Source organism: Protomyctophum parallelum (assembly GCF_964188405.1).
Source record: "Protomyctophum parallelum genome assembly, chromosome: 3".
NCBI classification, from domain to species: domain Eukaryota; kingdom Metazoa; phylum Chordata; class Actinopteri; order Myctophiformes; family Myctophidae; genus Protomyctophum; species Protomyctophum parallelum.
The window spans coordinates 23,516,219-23,537,977 of record NC_139698.1 but is presented as its reverse complement, the minus strand read 5'-3'; the positions used below and the strand labels follow the sequence as shown (position 1 = coordinate 23,537,977).

The 21,759-nt window shown below is 44.8% G+C and overlaps 1 protein-coding gene across 2 annotated transcripts in view; it reads right to left on the bottom strand.

Annotated features, from left to right (window-relative positions):
- Nucleotides 1–21,759, bottom strand: part of myh14 (myosin, heavy chain 14, non-muscle) — an 86,137-nt gene that overhangs the window by 13,630 nt on the left and 50,748 nt on the right. For both annotated transcript variants that reach the window (XM_083761894.1, XM_083761895.1), the window contains exons 17-35: nt 18,615–18,823; nt 17,636–17,757; nt 17,317–17,386; nt 16,087–16,247; nt 14,614–14,722; nt 13,912–14,043; nt 12,767–12,973; nt 12,184–12,321; nt 11,316–11,439; nt 10,541–10,712; nt 9,777–9,989; nt 8,948–9,092; nt 8,103–8,309; nt 7,286–7,390; nt 6,949–7,101; nt 6,098–6,346; nt 4,980–5,093; nt 3,881–3,979; nt 2,835–3,047 (exon numbers count right to left, since the gene is read on the bottom strand). In XM_083761894.1, the coding sequence (XP_083618020.1) occupies nt 2,835–3,047; nt 3,881–3,979; nt 4,980–5,093; nt 6,098–6,346; nt 6,949–7,101; nt 7,286–7,390; nt 8,103–8,309; nt 8,948–9,092; nt 9,777–9,989; nt 10,541–10,712; nt 11,316–11,439; nt 12,184–12,321; nt 12,767–12,973; nt 13,912–14,043; nt 14,614–14,722; nt 16,087–16,247; nt 17,317–17,386; nt 17,636–17,757; nt 18,615–18,823 (2,942 nt within the window). The remainder of the gene's footprint in view (nt 1–2,834; nt 3,048–3,880; nt 3,980–4,979; nt 5,094–6,097; nt 6,347–6,948; nt 7,102–7,285; nt 7,391–8,102; nt 8,310–8,947; nt 9,093–9,776; nt 9,990–10,540; nt 10,713–11,315; nt 11,440–12,183; nt 12,322–12,766; nt 12,974–13,911; nt 14,044–14,613; nt 14,723–16,086; nt 16,248–17,316; nt 17,387–17,635; nt 17,758–18,614; nt 18,824–21,759) is intronic.

Genomic DNA, 21,759 nt, shown 5'->3' with positions numbered 1-21,759 from the left:
TACTCAATTAAAGTACAAATACCTCAAAACTGTACTTAAGTACAGTACTTAAGTAAAAGTACTTAGTTACTTTCCACCAATGGATATTTGGGTCTCATGATCAAAATAAGAACATTATAATGATGAGTAAAACAAAAAAAATTGCCACAGACACATTTGTTCATGTACGGACATGTTGATGTCACCCTGGGTGTATTTCTCAGCTCTATTATGTGTAAGCGACATGGTATACCTCATACATGGTATACCTCATACATGGTAATGGTATACCTCATACATGGTAATGGTATACCTCATACATGGTATACCTCATACATGGTATACCTCATACATGGTATACCTCATACATGGTATACCTCATACATGGTATACCTCATACATGGTATACCTCATACATGGTATACCTCATACATGGTATACCTCATACATGGTATACCTCATACATGGTATACCTCATACATGGTATACCTCATACATGGTAATGGTATACCTCATACATGGTATACCTCATACATGGTATACCTCATACATGGTATACCTCATACATGGTATACCTCATACATGGTATACCTCATACATGGTATACCTCATACATGGTATACCTCATACATGGTATACCTCATACATGGTATACCTCATACATGGTATACCTCATACATGGTAATGGTATACCTCATACATGGTATACCTCATACATGGTATACCTCATACATGGTATACCTCATACATGGTATACCTCATACATGGTATACCTCATACATGGTATACCTCATACATGGTATACCTCATACATGGTAATGGTATACCTCATACATGGTATACCTCACACATGGTATACCTCATACATGGTATACCTCATACATGGTATACCTCATACATGGTATACCTCATACATGGTATACCTCATACATGGTATACCTCATACATGGTATACCTCATACATGGTAATGGTATACCTCATACATGGTATACCTCATACATGGTATACCTCATACATGGTATACCTCATACATGGTATACCTCATACATGGTATACCTCATACATGGTATACCTCATACCGTACATGGTATACCTCATACATGGTATACCTCATACATGGTATACCTCATACATGGTATACCTCATACATGGTATACCTCATACCGTACATGGTATACCTCATACATGGTATACCTCATACATGGTATACCTCATACATGGTATACCTCATACCGTACATGGTATACCTCATACATGGTATACCTCATACATGGTATACCTCATACCGTACATGGTATACCTCATACATGGTATACCTCATACATGGTATACCTCATACATGGTATACCTCATACATGGTATACCTCATACCGTACATGGTATACCTCATACATGGTATACCTCATACATGGTATACCTCATACCGTACATGGTATACCTCATACATGGTATACCTCATACATGGTATACCTCATACATGGTATACCTCATACATGGTATACCTCATACATGGTATACCTCATACATGGTATACCTCATACATGGTAATGGTATACCTCATACATGGTATACCTCATACATGGTATACCTCATACATGGTATACCTCATACATGGTATACCTCATACATGGTATACCTCATACATGGTAATGGTATACCTCATACATGGTATACCTCATACATGGTATACCTCATACATGGTATACCTCATACATGGTATACCTCATACATGGTATACCTCATACATGGTATACCTCATACATGGTATACCTCATACATGGTATACCTCATGGGCAACTGGCGGTCAACATGCGGCCCCCACATTCACTTAATGCGGCCCTCAGGTTAATGTCAGAATACTGCTTTACTTCAGTCTAAATTAGTAGCTTAATGAGTATAGTAGTATTAAAATGTCCTTTTTATGTCCAATGTATTTGTATTTAGTTCATAAAAGTTAACGTAACTATAATTAAAGGCATTTGCAATTACAATTCTTTTCAGGATTCCAATTGAAAAATAGCAACAAAATAAATCAGTGTTTCAATTCAAACTAGAAAAAGTGCCCTTCTGGGCACAGGTCTCCACCAGGATAGGAATGTAGGACATTGCAGCTTGCCTTCATCTGGTGGTTGGATAAAAGGGCAACAAAAGTAAATTAGAGGTAAAAACACTTTTCGGCCAGTTATAGCGCCACCTTGAGGCTGAGTTGAAATTGTTCATGTGGCATTTCTTCCTCGGCCTAGTGGGAATGTGCGTGCACAATTTCACGGAAATCACGCGATGTGTTCATGATTTGCAGCATTTTGTTTGAAACTGAGCACTCCTGTGAACTTTGGAAGCCAATCTTAACCAATCAGGATGGAGTCTGAGAAATCTGAAAGACCCGTTTCGTTGAATGGCTCTAGAGAGACTGTGTATGCGCGATGTTTGGACCTAATCTGTAGGTGTACTGTGCAAAAACTTGTTTTGCACAAAGCGGCCTCCTGGTGGCGCTATAACAGGCCGTTCTGGAAATTTTGGGGCAGAGGTTCATCGTTGGCATCCAGGGAGTGTGTGTGCAAAATTTGGCATCGACCGGGTTAACGGTGGCCGAGATTAGCTGCTCACGGACACACGGAGGGACGGACACACACCGACCGGGTTAACGGTGGCCGAGATTAGCTGCTCACGGACACACGGACGGACGGACACAAAACATACTCTCCCCCCATGCCTTCGGCCTGGTGGAGACAATAATGCAATTTTGCAATTTTTTTGCTACGACAGTAATATGAAACGTTGCCCCTCTGGGGTGAGGGTGTAAATATAGAGGCCCCTCTCCATGGTCAAAGTGGCCCACCCCTGGCTACTATACCTGTTTGCTGAGGGCTCTCCTCTTCTCCTCCCCTTTCTCCTCCTTGGTGCTGATCTCCCTCTCAAACTGGGCCCGGAGGGCCTGCAGCGTGACCTCCAGGCGCAGCCGGGAGTTCTCCGCCTCGGTCAGCTCCTCCTCCAGCTCCTGGGTCTGAACGCGCAGCGTCTGGGCCTCCGTCTCCAGGGCCCGCCGGGCCCGCTCCAACTCGTGCACCTGGAGACGCAAACATACATATGACGCTGCTGTGTTGTTTTTGTCGACTAAAACTAAGACGAAAAATGTTCGTCGACTACCTTTTGACCGCTGACGAAAACTAAATGAAAACTAAGCTATGGTGACTAAAACTAAGTCTAAATATATTGACAATTTCGTTGACGAATATAAACTAGACTAAAATGTTAGGAAGGGACTAGTGGACAAGAGATCCAGTATAAGTAATTTTTATACTGGTTGCATGCTGAAAATAGCAGATCTACAAGCTCACAACGCGTCACGCTGCGACACGTTGTGACAGGCCGTTTGTCACGTTGTCACAACGCGTCACGCTGCGACACGTTGTGAGCTTGTAGATCGGTGTAATAACAGTCATGCCCGACAAAATTAATTTTAGTCGACTAAATCAACTGTAGATTTAGTCGACTCAAATCTTATGATATTTAGTCGACTAAAACTAGACTAACACTAAAACATTCCAGGTGACTAAAATGTGACTAAAACTAAATGATAACTATTCAAGAGACTATGACTAAAACTAAAATAGAAATTTGCTGCCAAAAACAACACTGATGACGCGTACCGCACACATTAGAATGTACACTACAATTTATATTTTGAGCAACCCACGAATAGTCAAAATATATATTGTTGTATATGTGTATGTATAACTTTGTATGTAACTTAAAATTATATGAGAACTACAGTATATATTTAAATTAAATATTATTTTGTCACACACAACATTGTATTATGTTTTATCTACTGTAGCAAGTGATGATTTTACTTACATTGTGTTTTATCTAGCCAGTGACAGTTATGAATGTACTTACATTCTTGCCAACATCGTCTTTTTGGTTGACAAGCTGTTCCATCTCCAAACGTAGCTGTTTATTGGATCTCTCCAGCTCTTCTCTCTGATCCTGAGCTTCCTACACACACGCACACGCACACGCACACACACACACACACACACACACACACACACACACACGCAGCGGCACACGCATACGCACACACTTTAAACGACCGACCGACTGTCGGAAAACATAAAGTATTCATGAAAATGTTTACTAGTACGGTAATAAAACCAAGTGTAAAGTCCATTCAATTACCCGCGGACTTTAATGGAATGAAAATTCTTCTGCAACCGGCAGCAGCAGCAGGGGAAATATAGACACCATCTCTATATAGGCTATTAATGAAAACGGCAGCGTTTTCATTATCTCTACATTGGTATCGATTTTTCTGCGGCGGATACTTTCCGCCTGCTAGTACTGAGATATACTTTTTACTGCACTCACTATAGCATCAACAGTGTGTGTGTGTGTGTGTTAGGGGTGGGAGATATTGAAAAATATAATATCACAAAAATATTTTTTCAAGCAGTATCACGATACAAATTTTGAATTTTCCCCATGCGGTTAATTTTGGCTAACAAAACCGTCGTTCTACAAAAGTATAAATTAAGGTATAGAACTGCAAATAGTACATAGACTGTATTCACAGTATTCACTGTGAGATTTAGTCGACTAAAATCTTATGATATTTAGTCGACTAAAACTAGACCAACGCTAAAACCTTCCGGGTGACTACAATGTGACAAAAAACGAAATGAAAGCTATTCAAAAGACTATGACTAAAACTAAAATCAAAATTTGCTGTCAAAAACAACGCTGCGTGGCCTGGGCTGTGGCTCAGCGGTCCAGGCATGGCCTTGGCTGGTAATCCAGTCTGGCAGTGTGCCTCGGGTTCGACTCCCGATCCCGACGGCCTTTACTAATGTCTTCCCCCCCCCATCTCTCTCCCCATTTCCTGTCAGCCTACTGTCTGTCCCTCCATAAAAAATATAAAATAAAAGGCGAAAGCCACAAAAAAAACATTAAACAAAACCAACACTGTGTGTGTGTGTGTGTGTGTGTGAGTGCGTACCTGCAGTGCTCTGGCCAGCGCCAGCGAGCGTGTCTCCTTCTCCCGGCTGTCGGCCTCGGCTCGATCCCTCTCCTCCGCCAGACGTGCGCTCACAGCCTTCTCCTCTGCCAGACACTGAACACGGGCACACGACAGGCAAGATGGATGGGCTTTAATCCACTGTGTCACCTTATAGCTTTTAACCACTATATCCGTTAAAAAAATAGCAGATCTACAAGCTCATAGCGCGGCACCGAGTGCCCCGCTACGAGCTTGCAGATCTGCTATAACACATCGCTACTAATGGGAGGTGCTCAGCGTGAGTGTAACTGGAGAACAATGCATAGCTATGCCCAATCGAAACCACACTGTGTTCACACCCCCAAAATACGAGAGAGAGAGAGAGAGAGAGAGACATTTTTGCAATGTAAATGTAACCATTTGATGACGACTATCTGTTGGAAGAAAAACCTTCGAACTGTATTCATATGGCTAAATGAAAAATACAAAAGAAAATGTTTGGTCGCATTACTGTCGTAGCAAATATTATAGCCGATCTACAAGCTGCGTTTTGAGCAGGAATCCTGGAAAAGTAGCATTTTTATTTGATTTCAAATTCATTTAATTATAGTTATGTTAACTTTTTATGAACTACTGTAAATACAAATGCAATGGACATAAAAAAAGACAATAACATTCTAATACTAGTAATTAGCTGAAATCAGTAATCTATCAATGTTCAGACATCAATCTGCAGGCCGCATGTCCTAGACTAAAATGTTAGGAAGGGACTAGTGGACAAGAGATCCAGTAAATATAATAGTCATTTTACAATTGGTTGCATGCTGAAAATAGCAGATCTACAAGCTCATCACAACGCGTCGCGCTGCGACTCGGCCTGCCAAAATGCATTTTAGTCGACTAAATCAACTGTAGATTTAGTCGACTAAAATCGTATGACATTGACATTTAGTCGACTAAAACTAGACTAACACCAAAGCATTCCGGGTGACTAAAACATGACTAAAAAAATTAAAAATTAAAAAATAGAAAATGTGCTGCCAAAAACAACACAGTTTTCATAGCTGGTTGGTCGGTTATGTCTCTCTCCTCTCCTCCTCCTCCTCCTCCTCTCTCACCTGGTCAAACTTCTTCTGCCTCTTCTCCAGGGCGCCGCAGTTCTGCCTCTCCCGCTGCAGCGCGAGCGTCATGTCCTCGATCTCCTCCCGGAGCCTCTCGCGCTGCCGCTCCGCCCGCTCCTTCTCCTCCTCGCGCTGCCTCTCGCGCTGCACGGCACCGTCCAGCTCCCTCTGCAGCTTCCTCCTGGCCTCCTCGCCGGCCTCCCCCGCCGCGTTCACCTCCTCCGACTGCTTACGCAGCTCCGCCAGCTGCAAGGGGGGGAGGGACACAGACGAGCAAGCACCAGGGATTTGAGTGTGTGTGTGTGTGTTTTTTTTAAACCCCCATTAAAGAGCCGTTAATCCTGCTTTAAAAATAATATTTATTTTTACCTTATTTTCGCTTCCACGGCTGGACCCCAAAGGAACCCTGGACCCTTAATAACCCCTACGTCAAGGGCCCAATCCTTGGTGCACGCGCGCACAGCCGGTGCGCACGTGGCCATTAGTGTTTTAAATGCTCTGAATGGGCTAAGGTACGATGTTGGGAGCTTAATAAAACATTAATTTGAGGTCGCGCTGACCACAATAATAGTCTACAGTACCACACAGCCCCGGCAATAGAGGACAATCACTTCCGGGTCGGCCTTCTTCTTCTTCTCTGCTTATGTCGCGCATTTCACTGTGAATGGCCAAGATGGTAAATAGTCGCTTTTCTCGAGATATCTCAAGAATGGCATGGATTGTGTTAAGACCTGAGAACATGCAAATCACCCACCCACCCATCCATTCACCCACCCATCCATTCCCCCAACCCACCCATCCTTCCACCAACCCACCCTAACCACCCACCCACCCATCCATCCACCCACCTGCTGTGTGTGCGTCTGTATCTGTCTGCTGAGTTCCTTGGCTCTCTCCTCCTCCTCCTCCAGCCTCTCCATCAGTCCGTTCTTCTCGTCCTCCAGGGCTCTGACTCTGGAGCCCAGGGCCAGCTTCTGACGCGTCTCCTCCTGCAGGAGCTCCTGCAGACATGGGAGGAGGCGCACAGGAGACAAGAGGAGGTGAGACACACCTTGGTACAAGGTGTGGATGTGTGTGTGTGTGTGTGTGCATTCGTACACATATGGGCCGCACAGTCTCCTGTAAAAACCATATTCACCTGTGTGTGTGTGCGTGCATGCGTGTGTGCGTGCATGCGTGTGTTACCTGTGCGTCATGGAGCTGGCTCTCCAGGCTGCTGGACTCTTTAGCTAGACGTAGAGATTTAGAGTCCAACGATGACAGAGAGCTGGACAGAGATTCTACCTCACACTGGAGCAGAGAGAGAGAGAGAGAGAGAGAGAGACAGACAGACAGACAGACAGACAGACAGACAGACAGACAGACAGACAGACAGACAGACAGACAGACAGACAGACAGACAGACAGACAGACAGACAGACAGACAGACAGACAGACAGACAGACAGCAGGAGAGAGATTAATTCACTGCAACTTTCAAAAATGTTCAAAAATGTTAATAAAAATAAATAAAAAATAGCAAAAAGAAATAGCAGATCTAAAAGCTCCGCAAGTCACAATGTGACACGTTGTGAGCTTGTAGATCTTGCCATTTTCAACATAATGTCGCGTGACGAAACGAAAGGGGTTTAAGTGGTTAATTATCCTTCCACTGCAGTGACCAGGGTATCCAGCCTGGCACGGCCATAGAGTATTAAAAGGATAGAGACTGAACTGGCGCGAAGCTCCGCCCCCTCCGCTATTCATGTCAGTGGAAGTTGCTCAGTGGTGTTTTGAAGCCGCCGGAGGGACTGTCTATTTCCGCCTTTTTGGGCGCATTTCCGCATTTTACCTCCAAAATTTGGAGGTCAAATGCGGAAGTGCAACCGAGCGAGGGTCTGATTTCTGTCATAGTATTAGTCGACGAAATCGACACCGGTACACACACACACACACACACACCCTCATACACACACACACACACACACACACACACACACACACACACACACACACACACACACCTGTAGTTTGTGCACCCGCTCCTCCCTCTCCTCCCTCTCGCGGTCGGCCTGCGCCAGGCGCGCGCTGAGCTCCTGCAGCTGGCCCTCGGCCCTCTTGCGGCCCCTCTCGCTCTCCACGCGGCCCCCCTGCAGCCCCTTGAGCTCCGAGCTCAGGCTCAGCCTCTCCTCCTCCAGCACGGCCTTGGCCTTCTCCAGAGACTGACGCGCCTGGAACAGAACAGAACATATGGACATGTTGTAGAGCATCGCGACAACGCTGGTCGCTCACTACTGGACAAAAAGCCCTCGAGCGCTATGAGCTTGTAGATCTGCTACTTTTGAAAATAATCGTGAAAATGTGTGCAAATCTTTGAATTAGGGATGTTAACCCATTTTGGGAGGGAACCCCTTTTGGTGTTAGCCATTGAAAAATAGCAGACCTACAAGCTCATAGTGCGCCACCTAGTGGCGCGCTACGAGCTTGTAGGTCTGCTACTGTATTTTTGTATGGTGCGCACTGCGCGCGTGCGTGGCCAAGGAACGCACATACAAAGATGCCATTGCCTGGCCCTGTATCGTCAATGGTCAAATACATTTTTGATTAAGGAATATTATATAATATATATATATCCTTTTGGATTATTTCTGTAATTATCAGCAAAATGTAGATCTGTATGTTAGACATTGAGGGAAATTAGGATTCTCAGATTTTTTTTACAAAAATGCCGCTTCAATCAATCGATGCGGTTATCAAAACGTAGAGTATTATCAATTAATGAATTAATGAGCAAACGTTTTTAACTCATAACTTTGCTTCCAGGGGGTGTGCGTGTGTGTGTGTGTGTGTGTGTGCGTGCGTCTCTCACTCTCTTGCTGTTATCCAGTTGTTCCTGCAGGTTGTCTATAGCAGCACAGTGTTTGACTCTGAGCTCAGACAGCTGAGCTTCATGTCTCCTCGTCTCCTCCTCAACACAGCGCTGGAGGTCACTCAACTCTGCCTCCCTACGAGACCTGAGGAGAGGAGAGGAGAGGAGAGGAGAGGAGAGGAGAGGAGAGGAGAGGAGAGGAGAGGAGAGGAGAGGAGAGGAGAGGAGAGGAGAGGAGAGGAGAGGAGAGGAGAGGAGAGGAGAGGAGAGGAGAGGAGAGGAGAGGAGAGGAGAGGAGAGGAGAGGAGAGGAGAGGAGAGGAGAGGAGAGGAGAGGAGAGGAGAGGAGAGGAGAGGAGAGGAGAGGAGGGGAGGAGAGGGGAGGAGGGGAGGGGAATAAGTTGAATAAGACCATTCACCAAAGCGTGCAAATGTCCAAACCTCTTCCGTCCTCGACAATTCCATCGCCTAATTCCATTATAGAAGTTATACCGTCGCAGTGCGACGCATTGTGACCTTGTAGATCTGCTATTTTTGGTGCTTGGCACATTATAGGGTCCGCCTACCGCCATCTCTTCCTCTCACCCTGCCTCCTCCTCCTCCTCCCCTCTCTCTTATCCGTCATCGTCTCCCTCCCCTCCATCTCTCTCTGTACCCGAGTTTCTGCTGTTCAGCAGTATAGACGAATCCACAGAGGGGTGCCCTGGGTGGGCACAGCCATTATACTGAGGTGTAGGGCATCCATGGTGCAGTGCCCTGAAGGCCAGGTGTAGCTAATCAGGTCCAGAGGGGGGGGACGGGGGGTGTGTGTCTCTAGGACTACAGCGTACCTGAGCTCCTGCTGTGCGGCGGTGGTGTCCAGCGTGTCCTCCAGCTCCGTCCTCAGCGCCTCCAGCTCCTCTCCCAGGTCTCTCCTCTGCTTCTCCGCCCGCTCCCTCATGCCCCGCTCGTTCTCCACCTCCTCCTTCAGCTCCGACACCTGCGACAGCGCCTCCCGCAGGGCGCGCTGCGCCTCCGCGCGCCTCGCTCCCTCCTCCTCCAGCCTGCAAGGCAAGGCAGGGCAGGCAGGGCGAACGACGAGAGAAGGTGAAATAGTGATTTTTTTTGTCGTAGTCTTTTTTTTGAGTAAAGTTTAATTTGGTGTCATATTTTCGTCTAGTATTTTAGTGTTTAGTAGATTTAAATATCATAAAGATTTTAGTTGCCTAAATGTGTGTTGGCGGGCCTTGATAGCGTCGCTATGGCCGATGGCCGATTTTACACTCTGAAAATAGCAGATCTACAAGCTTACAATGAGCCTGTAGATCGGCTATTCTCAGAGATTGTCCAATCTACATTGACATGTTGTGAGCTTGTAGACTGGCCATTTTAACTATTCAAAAATGTTTATCAAAATAGTAAAAAAAAAAAAGGTAAAGAAGTTTAGGGATAAGGGGTTTAGCGGTGACGAAAATGGAGCCCTAAGACTAAAACTAAAATCAAAATTTGCTGCCAAAAACAACACTGGTGTGCGTGCGTGTGTGGGTGGGTGCGTGCGTGCGTGCGTGTGTGTGCGTGCGTGCGTGTGTGTGCGTGCGTGCGCTGTCCTCCTTACCGCCCCTGTAAGGAGGTGATGTCCTTCTCCTTCTGGGCCAGGCTGCCCCGGAGCTCGGCGGCGAGGAGGCCCAGGTCTGACAGCTGCTCCTGGGCCTCCTGAGACTCGCTCTCCATGCGCCTCCTCCACTTCTCCTGCTCCAAGCGGCCCTGCTCCTCGCGCTTCAGACGCTCTGCAGGCCGCACGCACACACACACACACACACACACACACACACACACACACACACACACACACACACACACACACACACACACACACACACACACACACACACACACACACACACACACACACAGTTAAAACATGGATCATGAAATCAGATTACATTCGGTGAAGAGAATCAGTTTAACCAAATATTCCATTTTCCGCTAACTCTAATGATCTACGATGCACCAGACCAGACAGAGGGCTCCATTTTCGTCACCGCTAAACCCCCTTATATCCCTAAACTTCTTTGCCTTTTTTTTAATTTATTTTTAAAACTATTTTGCAAAATATTTTTGAATAGTTAAAATGGCCAGTCTACAGGGTGACAACGTGTCAATGTAGATTGGCTAGTTGAACTATTAAAAAATGTTTTTCAAAATAGTTTAAAAAAAAGGCAAAGAAGTTTAGGGATAAGGGGTTTTAGCGGTGACGAAAATGGAGCCCAGAATGTCTTCTTGTGCATTGTAGATGATGACATTATATCCCCGATTCTAGTAATAATTATAATAATTCCGAATAGGAATGGAAGTGCTGATGAGACGTGTTACGTCAGTGTGTTTTATACCCTCCAGGTCGGCGATGTTGGCCTCCTGTTTATTCTTCAGCTTGTTCAGACTCTTGGTCTTCTCCTCTTCCTCAGTCAGCTGGTCGCTCACTTCGCTGAGTCTCTCCTCCATCTGCTTCTTCTCCTGGAGAGGAACACAGTGGAACGATTACAGTTTACAATTCATAGGCGTTTGGCAGACACTCTTAGTCTTGAGCGATTTACAGTAAGCAAGAACAAAAAAAACTAAAATTACTTTGGGGGGTTCCATAAATTATAATAAAAAAAACGTTTTTTTTTAACTGAATGGCCGGAAAATGTTTACAGTTAAGTTTACATAGTAGACATAGTCCATGCATAAACTTTCCATGATGATTATATCTGGTTTCAGTATTCATTCATGATATATTTTCTCTGATATTAAAGGATATTTTTGCAGTCAGTTTGTATTGGTGGTGGGGGAGGGGCGGGGGTCGCGAGACATGGCCAAAGCATTTCCGGGGGTCCCCAGCCAAAAACGTTGAGAACCCCTGCATGGTTTAGGGTACCAACAGGTGACAAAGTGGCGCTGTTGAGCTGCACACTGTGCACAGGTGCATGATGGGAAGCTGAGTTTTTTGGGAAGCTGAGAGTGGGAGGCTGAGAGCCGATAGTCAGACAACCAATAGTCAGACAACCAATAGTCCGACAACCAATAGTCCGACAACTAATAGTCCGACAACCAATAGTCAGACACCCCAACAGCACCACTCAGTTCAGACAGGTGACAGGTCTGATTTTCTTTAAACTGTTTTTTAATGTGGCACGATACTACGTAAGCACACGCACACGCACACACACACACACACACACACGCAAACGCACACACACACACACACACACACTCTACCTTGTTGAGTCGGTCTCTCTGCTCTCCGGTGTTCAGCATCTCTGTCTCCAGACTCTTCACCTTGGTCTCCAGAGTCACCTTCTCCAGCAGGAGGCGCTGTCGGGCCCCCTCCTCCTCTTCTAGCTGCTCCTCCAGGTCCTGGAGAGGAGAGGAGAGGAGAGGAGAGGAGAGGAGAGGAGAGGAGAGGAGAGGAGAGGAGAGGAGAGGAGAGGAGAGGAGAGGAGAGGAGAGGAGAGGAGAGGAGAGGAGAGGAGAGGAGAGGAGAGGAGAGGAGAGGAGAGGAGAGGAGAGGAGAGGAGAGGAGAGGAGAGGAGAGGAGAGGAGATTTTTATGTTATATGTTATATGTTATATGTTATATGTTATATGTTATATTTATGCTATTTAGAACCGCGCAATGACGTATATTATAAGTAGTTAAGTAAGTTATTTGTGTATAATTTAACTACACGTTACAGTACATTTAAGTGAGGTTACTAGTGAGTAGTGACTGGCTCAAAGACACTTTGAAATGATTCCCACTGGTTCGAACCGGTGACGTTTTCATTTCACATAGTCATGTCGGTCGCAGTGATTCGTCGAACCTGCACGTGCTGCTGCATTCGTTTCTTCTCATTGGTCAGCTGCGTGCTCCTCTCTTCCTCCTCCTCCAATCGGCTCTCCAGCTCGCCCAGCACCTCCTCCAGCTCCTGCTTCCTACTGGCCAGCCGGGCGCGCATCTCCTCCGCCTCGGCAAACAGCTCCGCCTCCGCCTGCAGCTGGTCGGCCAGCACCGCCTTCTCCTCCTGCAGCTGCACGCATGGGGACACGCACGGAATGGGAATTACTATTGATTTACCATCTACATTTGGTGTATTTTTATTCTTATTTTTATTTTATTTTATTGTTGTATAATGTATATCCTACTACCCATTCAGGACGGGAACCCCTTTTGGGCGTTCTTGTTGCTATGTACACGCTATTGTATCTATCGTCTTATTTATTTTTTATGATTCAAAATTTTATTGCATTTTCAGTTTAGTCACACAAACAATTAAGACAACAAATGAAACAAAACTAGATAATAAATACATTACACAACGAAATCTTTACAGAAAAGATAAAACAATACAGACAATACAATACAATACAATAATAATAAAATAAATTAATAATAAAAAAAAGGGAACAAGAAATGCCATTGCACCTGGGTAATATTAATTTACACTGTATTCAAGGAAAACAAGAGAGAAAGGGAAGTTGCACTCACACCACAATGGGATCTCTGACAGCAATATGCATTATGTATCCTCCCCATTTCCGGATACATTTGTCCAGTCTGTCGGACCTCCTATATGCCATTTCTATCGACTTATTTTGATGTGTCTGTTTTGTTTGTTTTTTGCTAATGGTACGAGATACCCGGGTTGTGGCTCTTTCGGAGCGGGAACTTTGGGGGTAGGAGGGGTATAAGATACACTATTTTGTATGCTATCGTTTTATTGACCCATATGTGATTTGGAAAATATGAAGCGATCCCCCAGGAGGAAGTTACTAATGTTGCTCTGGAGAGGGAAGTCTGTGGAGCTGTTGCCCCCGCGACCCAACTACGGATAAGCGGTTGAAGATGGATGGATGTGCCACCTGGCTGGTACCGATCCTCATAGACCACTGGTTGAACGAAAACCATTGAACTGGAATGTCAGAACATACAGTATGTACAGTAAGCAGTGTACGGATGGACACCAACCTGTGTGTGTTTCCTGTCCAGGTCCACATAGTCCTGCTCCACCAGGCCCAGCTTGTCTTTAGCGTTCTTAAGCTCCGCCTCCCTCACCTGGATCTCCTCGTCCTGCCGCGTCACCTGCAGCAGGGGCTTCACCTGGAGGTCACGGGGGCAAGGGGCAAAGGTCACCTAACTGCCAGCAGTAAATTGCAAATATCTAAATAGCCGTCAGGTCACGGCGACTGCATGGTTTCACCAAGTTCAATTTCAAGCTGCATATTAAGGCCATCACACTGATGCAAATAAGCCTGCATTCGTTTTGAGGTCAATCACACCAATGCAACTCCTTGAATTGCACTGGTGTGGTTGACCTTTCGTTGCAAGGAGTTGCAACTGCTGTGGGTTTTGGCTTTAGACTCATGCACTAAATTGAGAAAGGACTGCCTCTCCGATAGGATGGTTCTGTGTACATTGGGGACCTCATGTTTATGTTTTGTTCTGGCAATGTGTTTTTCTGTGCTTGTTTTGTTGCGTGACTGTGAAGATGAATATCCTTCGGGACATTATTATTATTTATAACTTTTTTGGCGATAAATAAAATATAATTTTGACCAGTGAAACTGGATCATTTCTGTATAATTTTAACATGTCCAGTTAGTACCTTGATGAAACATCACCATTATATAGTGAAACATGTTGCTGCATGATTGAATGTGTCCTGTATACCTTAGTGAACAGCCTCCACCACTGCCAGTTCCTGAGTTTGAGGTAGGCGGCACAGTTTCTCTGCATCACTCTGAGAGCACTGAGCTGCTGTTGTTTCTTTAGGTAGCACCTGAACAGGTGACAGGAATACAGCAATCAATTAGCAACTAATACATGTACAGGAAAAGCAAATAAACACATGATATGTATGTCACTAGATGTCACTAGTGTCAATACATCACAACAGCTTCTGGATTTAGTAAATTAAGTGATTTTGTACTCATTTGCAAAAATGCAAATAGCATGCCAGTCTTGGGTTTTAAAAAAAAGGCAACATAAGAGAGGTGTGCATGATTGAGCTGCAAGGCTGTTTCACACTCACAGCCCAAGTTTGTTTTGGTGCTTTGAGCACCCTCTGCTGGACTAATACAGTAAAGCAAATCAAGACAGGCAGGGAGGCGTGTTAGTTAAATGATAGTTTTGAGTGAAAAGACTAAAGTTAATTTGTATGTTTGTTAAACCAGCGCTTCAAATGGCATTACTGAGAACAAAACCCCACAGTACACCTGTTAACTAACATGTCTGAAGTAAAACCAGACAGAAGTAGCATGCGCTTAAATTCATATTTAGAACATGTTTCTGAGATGATGGAATGGTGATGGATGATGGTGGTCATGGAAGGGGAACCTTCTGAAAGTTTCATGGGCCAAAGATAATCAACTTCAAAATGTAAAAAACTAAACGGTCAAAATGACCTCTCAGACATGCTGCCAATCCAAGAAAGATATAAAGTGAACATAGTGTATAATTCACATCTTACGGTATATTAATAAAGCTTTCGATTTGTAGTTGGAAAATATATATTTGTAACATTTTTTTTATCCCATCATAAGACCCAAACTAATGAAAATAGCAGATCCACTACTTCTGAAAGATTTTGTTTTCTAATTCATGGAGTTTCTTTTTCTTTTTCTTTTTGGGGTATGTTTTATTTTTTAATGTTTCAAAATTATTTGATTTCATTTTTGTAGGAAACAGAAAAACAAAGGGACCCATAAAATGTACCCATGACCCACAAATTGGTTCCGACCCAGTGTTTTGGGAAGCAGTGCTATTAGAGAGATAAGTGATCGCACCTGTGGGCCAGGTAGCCCCTGGAGGCGCTCTGGAAGTGGGTGATGGTATACAGTGTATAGTTGTATACCATCACCCACACTAGTGTATACTGTATACTATAGATATAGACTATACAGTATATAATAAGTGATGGTACCTGCGGGCCAGGTAGCCCCTGGAGGCGCTCTGGAAGCGGGTGATGGTATACAGTGTATACCATCACCCACACTAGTGTATACTGTATACTATAGATATAGACTATACAGTATATAATAAGTGATGGTACCTGCGGGCCAGGTAGCCCCTGGAGGCGCTCTGGAAGCGGGTGATGGTATACAGTATACACTATACAGTATATAATAAGTGATGGTACGGTACCTGCGGGCCAGGTAGCCCCTGGAGGCGCTCTGGAAGCGGATGATGGTGTCGGTGATCTTCAGGTCCCTCTCCTCCTCCAGGTGGGCCAGGACTCCGGCCCGGAAGAACACCTTGCTCTGACCCACGCGGAACAGGTTCCTGTCCAGCTCCAACGCACTGATCTACAAACAAACAAACAAACATCGTTTCAAATCAACGGTACACGATCTACATGGTCGGCTGTTTTCACAATTATGAAATAAATTGACCTTTTAGCTGTGAGGTGCTGTCGCCTCACAGCTAGAAGGTCCCGGGTTAGATTCCCACCGGGGGCGTGTTCTGTCCTCCTCAGCGTCATCAGTGCCTATACCATACCCTTTCTTTTTTTTTTACAATTTTATTTATACATTTTCAGGTTTAAAGACAAGACATACTTTACAAACATCCACATCACATACACATATACAAGCAAAAGGGCCTTTCTGTGTGGAGTTTGCATGTTCTCGCCGTGTCCCCTCACCACAAACTACTTATATACTTTATACTTTTCATTGGTTCAATATTGTACAACCCACACAGACGTAAAGGTTGTTCCTTCAATAGCACTGATTTATGAAAAAAATACATTTTAAATCAAAATAAAAGATAAAGTGGTTAAAATAAAATTTAAGTGGTTTCTGTCTTCAGTGATATGCATGTAATGTCATGTGATATAATGTGATGTTAAGTGGTTAAGCGAGAGACTAAACCTCCTATCTGCTTACACAGTGTGAGTGTGGATGCCGGTGGTGTGTAGGTCTGCTTACACAGTGTGAGTGTGGATGCCGGTGGTGTGTAGGTCTGCTTACACAGTGTGAGTGTGGATGCCGGTGGTGTGTAGGTCTGCTTACACAGTGTGAGTGTGGATGCCGGTGGTGTGTAGGTCTGCTTACACAGTGTGAGTGTGGATGCCAGTGGTGTGTAGGTCTGCTTACACAGTGTGAGTGTGGATGCCGGTGGTGTGTAGGTCTGCTTACACAGTGTGAGTGTGGATGCCGGTGGTGTGTAGGTCTGCTTACACAGTGTGAGTGTGGATGCCGGTGGGGTGTGTAGGTCTGCTTACACAGTGTGAGTGTGGATGCCGGTGGTGTGTAGGTCTGCTTACACAGTGTGAGTGTGGATGCCGGTGGTGTGTAGGTCTGCTTACACAGTGTGAGTGTGGATGCCGGTGGTGATGTGTACGTAACAGATACACGTGTGACACGCACTCACCATGAGCTCTGACGCGTGCTTTCCGTCCATGAAGGTGCGAGGAATGGCGTTGGGCGTCAGGATCTCATACCTGGAAACAGAAACATTGGTCACATTGTGATTGTGTGAGAGAGAGAGAGAGAGAGAGAGAGAGAGAGAGAGAGAGAGACAACACTGCGAACTGAGAGATCTGCCCAAGCACATGAGACACAAAGTGTGATGGCTAGAATATACTGTTCTAGTCAACATCAAAATGTACAGTGCATTCTATCATTCTAGTTCACGCACACGCACGCAAGCAAGCGTGCAAACGCACAAGCACGCACGCACACACACACACCTCTGTCTGAACTCCTGGAAGGGGATGCGGTTGGGGAAGCCCTGCCGGCAGATGCGGATTCCCTCCAGGACACCGTTACACCTCAACTGGTCCAGGACCAGGTGAGGACTCAGCTTACCAGCCTAGTGGGAGAGAGAGACAGAGAGAGAGAGAGAGAGAGAGAGAGGGGGGGGGGGGGAGTGGAGGTTAGTTCGTTGTTATGCTTGCTTTGATAATAACACAACTGCAACTTTAATTCTCCCCCAGATTTGAACTGGAAACGCATATTACTCACTGTCTCAAGTGCATTTCTCTGTAACATTTTTTGTAACTTAGATAGCATTTTATGTAGACATAGCACTCCATAGTGTATACCAGGGGTGGGCAACTTTGAAGATTGTGAGGGCCACTATACTTCCACACTCCCTCCAGAGGGGCCACATTGCACATTACTGTCGTGTCGTGGCGAAAAAATAGCCGATCTCCTCCCATCCACTTGCATTAAGTTGCTCTAAAAGCGCATGAGGCGATTTCACTCCTCCTTCCGGGTAGGAACAGAGTGCATTCTGGGATGGATTGGACCCAAACACTGCATGAACACGCTGCCGTTGACTATCATTGCGCCGTTTGCGCACGTTCACGTATGAAACATAGCGTTCACGTGTCATGGACCCAATAACATGAACGTGCGCAACGACAGTCAACGGAACCAGCGCTGGCTCGAGCTGCAATGACAAATTCGGCCATTATGTGCCGTCTCTAATAACCCATTTTAGGCAGGAACCCCTTTTGGTGTTAGCATTATGCTATGCTTTAGCTATTGAAAAATAGCAGATCTACAAGCTCATAGCTACAAGCTTGTAGGTCTGCTATTTTTGAAAAATCGGAAAAACGACTGACATAGAAACAGCCTTTTCAGAAAACTGTCAGGATGTAGAAGTCGACATTTTTTAGAATCTGATCTCAGGTCAGGTTATAAGGTCCTCATTCAGTGTCTCACCCTCTTCTCGTGGTTGGGGATGATGCAGCGCAGGAAGTTGGGGTTGGTGTTCCTCAGCGTGGCCATCAGCTTGGTGAGGGACTCCTTGTGGAGCTGCCCCACCGTGCGGAACATGCCCTTCTTGGTCTTCAGGCCGGCCGCGCCGAACGGCAAGGGGGCGCTGTTGTCCCCCCCCGACGACACCTGGTCGAGGCCCACGATCCTCTCCACTGGACGCGTGCACGCACACACACACACGTCAAACACACATACACGCACGCACAATCGCACAGACATGTACGTATACACATACACATACACACACAGAATGAGGGGTACATTTCTCAGTTACATTACATCAATAGTGATGAATGTGTTTTATCAAGTGCATAAATATATAGAGAGTGTTTGGCAAAACTGGGTTTGACAGAGCAGAGTGGTGCGTTCGTTGCTGCGGGACACAAGACGACGCCATGTTTGTTCCACGCCGTCGTTTCGACATCACGTTGTGTCGTTGTGTGACAACAGACACTGTCTGTCTGTCTGTCTGTTGCCCCGGGACAACAGACACTGTCTGTCTGTCTGTTGCCCCGGGACAACAGACACTGTCTGTCTGTCTGTTGCCCCGGGACAACAGACACTGTCTGTCTGTCTGTTGCCCCGGGACAACAGACACTGTGTGTCTGTCTGTCGCCCGGGGACAACAGACACCGTCTGTCTGTCTGTCGCCCCGGGACTATTGGAGCCAGTTATGGACCTCCGCTTGCCAAACTCCTCTGCATGGTCTCTCTGTGTGTGTGTGTGTGTGTGTGTGTGTGTGTGTGTGTGTGTCTGTGTGTGTGCGTGTGCGTGCGTGCGTGCACGTGCGTCTGTGTGTGCAACTGTGCATACTGCATAGCAGTGGTGGAAAAAGTACTCAATTGTTTTACTTAAGTAAAAGTACCAATACTGCAATTTAGAACTACTTCGTTACATGTAAAAGTACGGAATTGAAAATGTACTTGAGTAAAAGTACAAAAGTATCGGCATCAAAATGTACTTAAAGTACTAAAAGTAAAAGTACTCATGTTGCAGAATGTCCCATTTCACAAGTTCAAAATGTGTACAAAATCTATTGAAAATAGCTGATCTACAAGCTCACAATGATGTGGAGTAGAAGTATTGGAAATACTCAAGTAAAGTACGAATACCTCAAAATCGTACTTAAGTACAGTACTTAAGTAAAAGTACTCAGTTACTTTCCACCACTGCTGCATAGCGATGATGCTGAAGTGACGGAAGAAGGAGAATCCGGACGCCATTCAGAAGCACACAACACACACACTGTACAACCACCTGTTCTCAATGAGTGAGAGTTATAGGCACCAAATGGACCTTTACAGGTCTGTAACTCTGCAAGTGTGCAAATAGGACCAAATGGACTATTATATGGGTCTCTATGTGTGCAGTGTGATCCTCCTGAATACAATGTGTATGTGATGTACCGACTACATTGTAGAGACTATACTATCAAAATGTATCATGTTTTTTGAGGTATCTCGATTACTGTCATCTTGTATTCATTGTAATTCACATGTAATGTAATGCATTCATTGTAACTTGTGAATGAATGCATGGGCCCCGAATGGAAACAAGACCGCAAGGTCTTTTTCGGTGCTATCCTTTAGGATAAATATGCTTTGACTGCACCATGTACTGTTTTGTATTTGTTATTGTCCAATAAAATCTCTCCCACATTCTTCCAATGCTACAGAGAGTCTGTAATTGCAGGAAGTCTTCACCTGCTCTTCAGAACGGAAGGGTAGTCGAGCATGAAAATTAATGCATTTAAAAATATATCTTACTTTATTTATTTGTTTATTTAAAAAAGTATAATAAGTCTTTCAAATATGTTTTTGAATTTCCATTTCTGCTAAGCAATAATGTGGCTAAGCAATAATGCTAATAATAATAATAATAATGCCAAGGTTCGACTAATGTGGTTTACAGTAGGAGTTACATATGTTTTGCGTGGCTGCACAGGCAAAACAGAAGTGGGGGGATTCACATGACATGTGCATCATTTATTTTCAACTCATTTTCATAGCTTCCCAAGTACAGACTCAGGCAGAAGCGTTTTAAAGAAGTGTGGGAGCCAACATGACCGCCTTGAGAGACTGCTTATGATGATATCTTGATATATGTATGTACTTACAGTACGTATGCTAAGTATATCTGTGTTCTTTAGATTAGAACATCCAAGGTGACAATTCTCTGATCTTGAAGTAATTGAGCTACTGTACATCACACTGCAAACACAGAACTGCACTACAAACAATACAGAGCAAAGAGCAAACAAACCAGCTACTAGCTATATGAATGATACAAACGCTATAACTAACTAATAAACAAACACAAAACAAAAGAAACAAGACACGCCATTCCAAAACGGGGGCACACAAAGGATGAAGGATGGGGAGGGAAGCAAGAAGGGGCAGCTAATTTATACTTCATTGCCGCTTGAATATAACAACTGAACTGATTTTGAACTTTTTTTTCTTTTTTTACGTCAAGTGACGTGGTTGTGCGGCCGAAGTTTAAATTAGGCTTAGTAAGGAGGAGAGAGAGAAACCTACTGTCGGAGCCATTAGCTTGTAGCGTGGCATAGGAGTCAAAGAAGTAGACACGAGGAAGAGTCTGAATGTCTGAGACCACAGGAGGAAGGAGGAACACACACAGAGTGCAACAGAGAGAGAGAGAGAGAGAGAGAGAGAGAGAGAGAGAGAGAGAGAGAGAGAGAGAGAGAGAGAGAGAGATAAAGCAGGAATGATTACAGAGCAAAGTTAAAGAAGAAAGAGAAGAGGAATGATGGAGAAGAGAAGAGAAGAGAAGAGAAGAGAAGAGAAGAGAAGAGAAGAGAAGAGAAGAGAAGAGAAGAGAAGAGAAGAGAAGAGAAGAGAAGAGAAGAGAAGAGAAGAGAAGAGAAGAGAAGAGTTTACATTGGCAAAAATGATGTGAGAAAAGAACGTAGTAGAAAGTAGTAGTGAGTGCAAGCAGAGGAACAGAGAAGAGAAGAGAAGAGAAGAGAAGAGAAGAGAAGAGAAGAGAAGAGAAGAGAAGAGAAGAGAAGAGAAGAGAAGAGAAGAGAAGAGAAGAGAAGAGAAGAGAAGAGAAGAGAAGAGAAGAG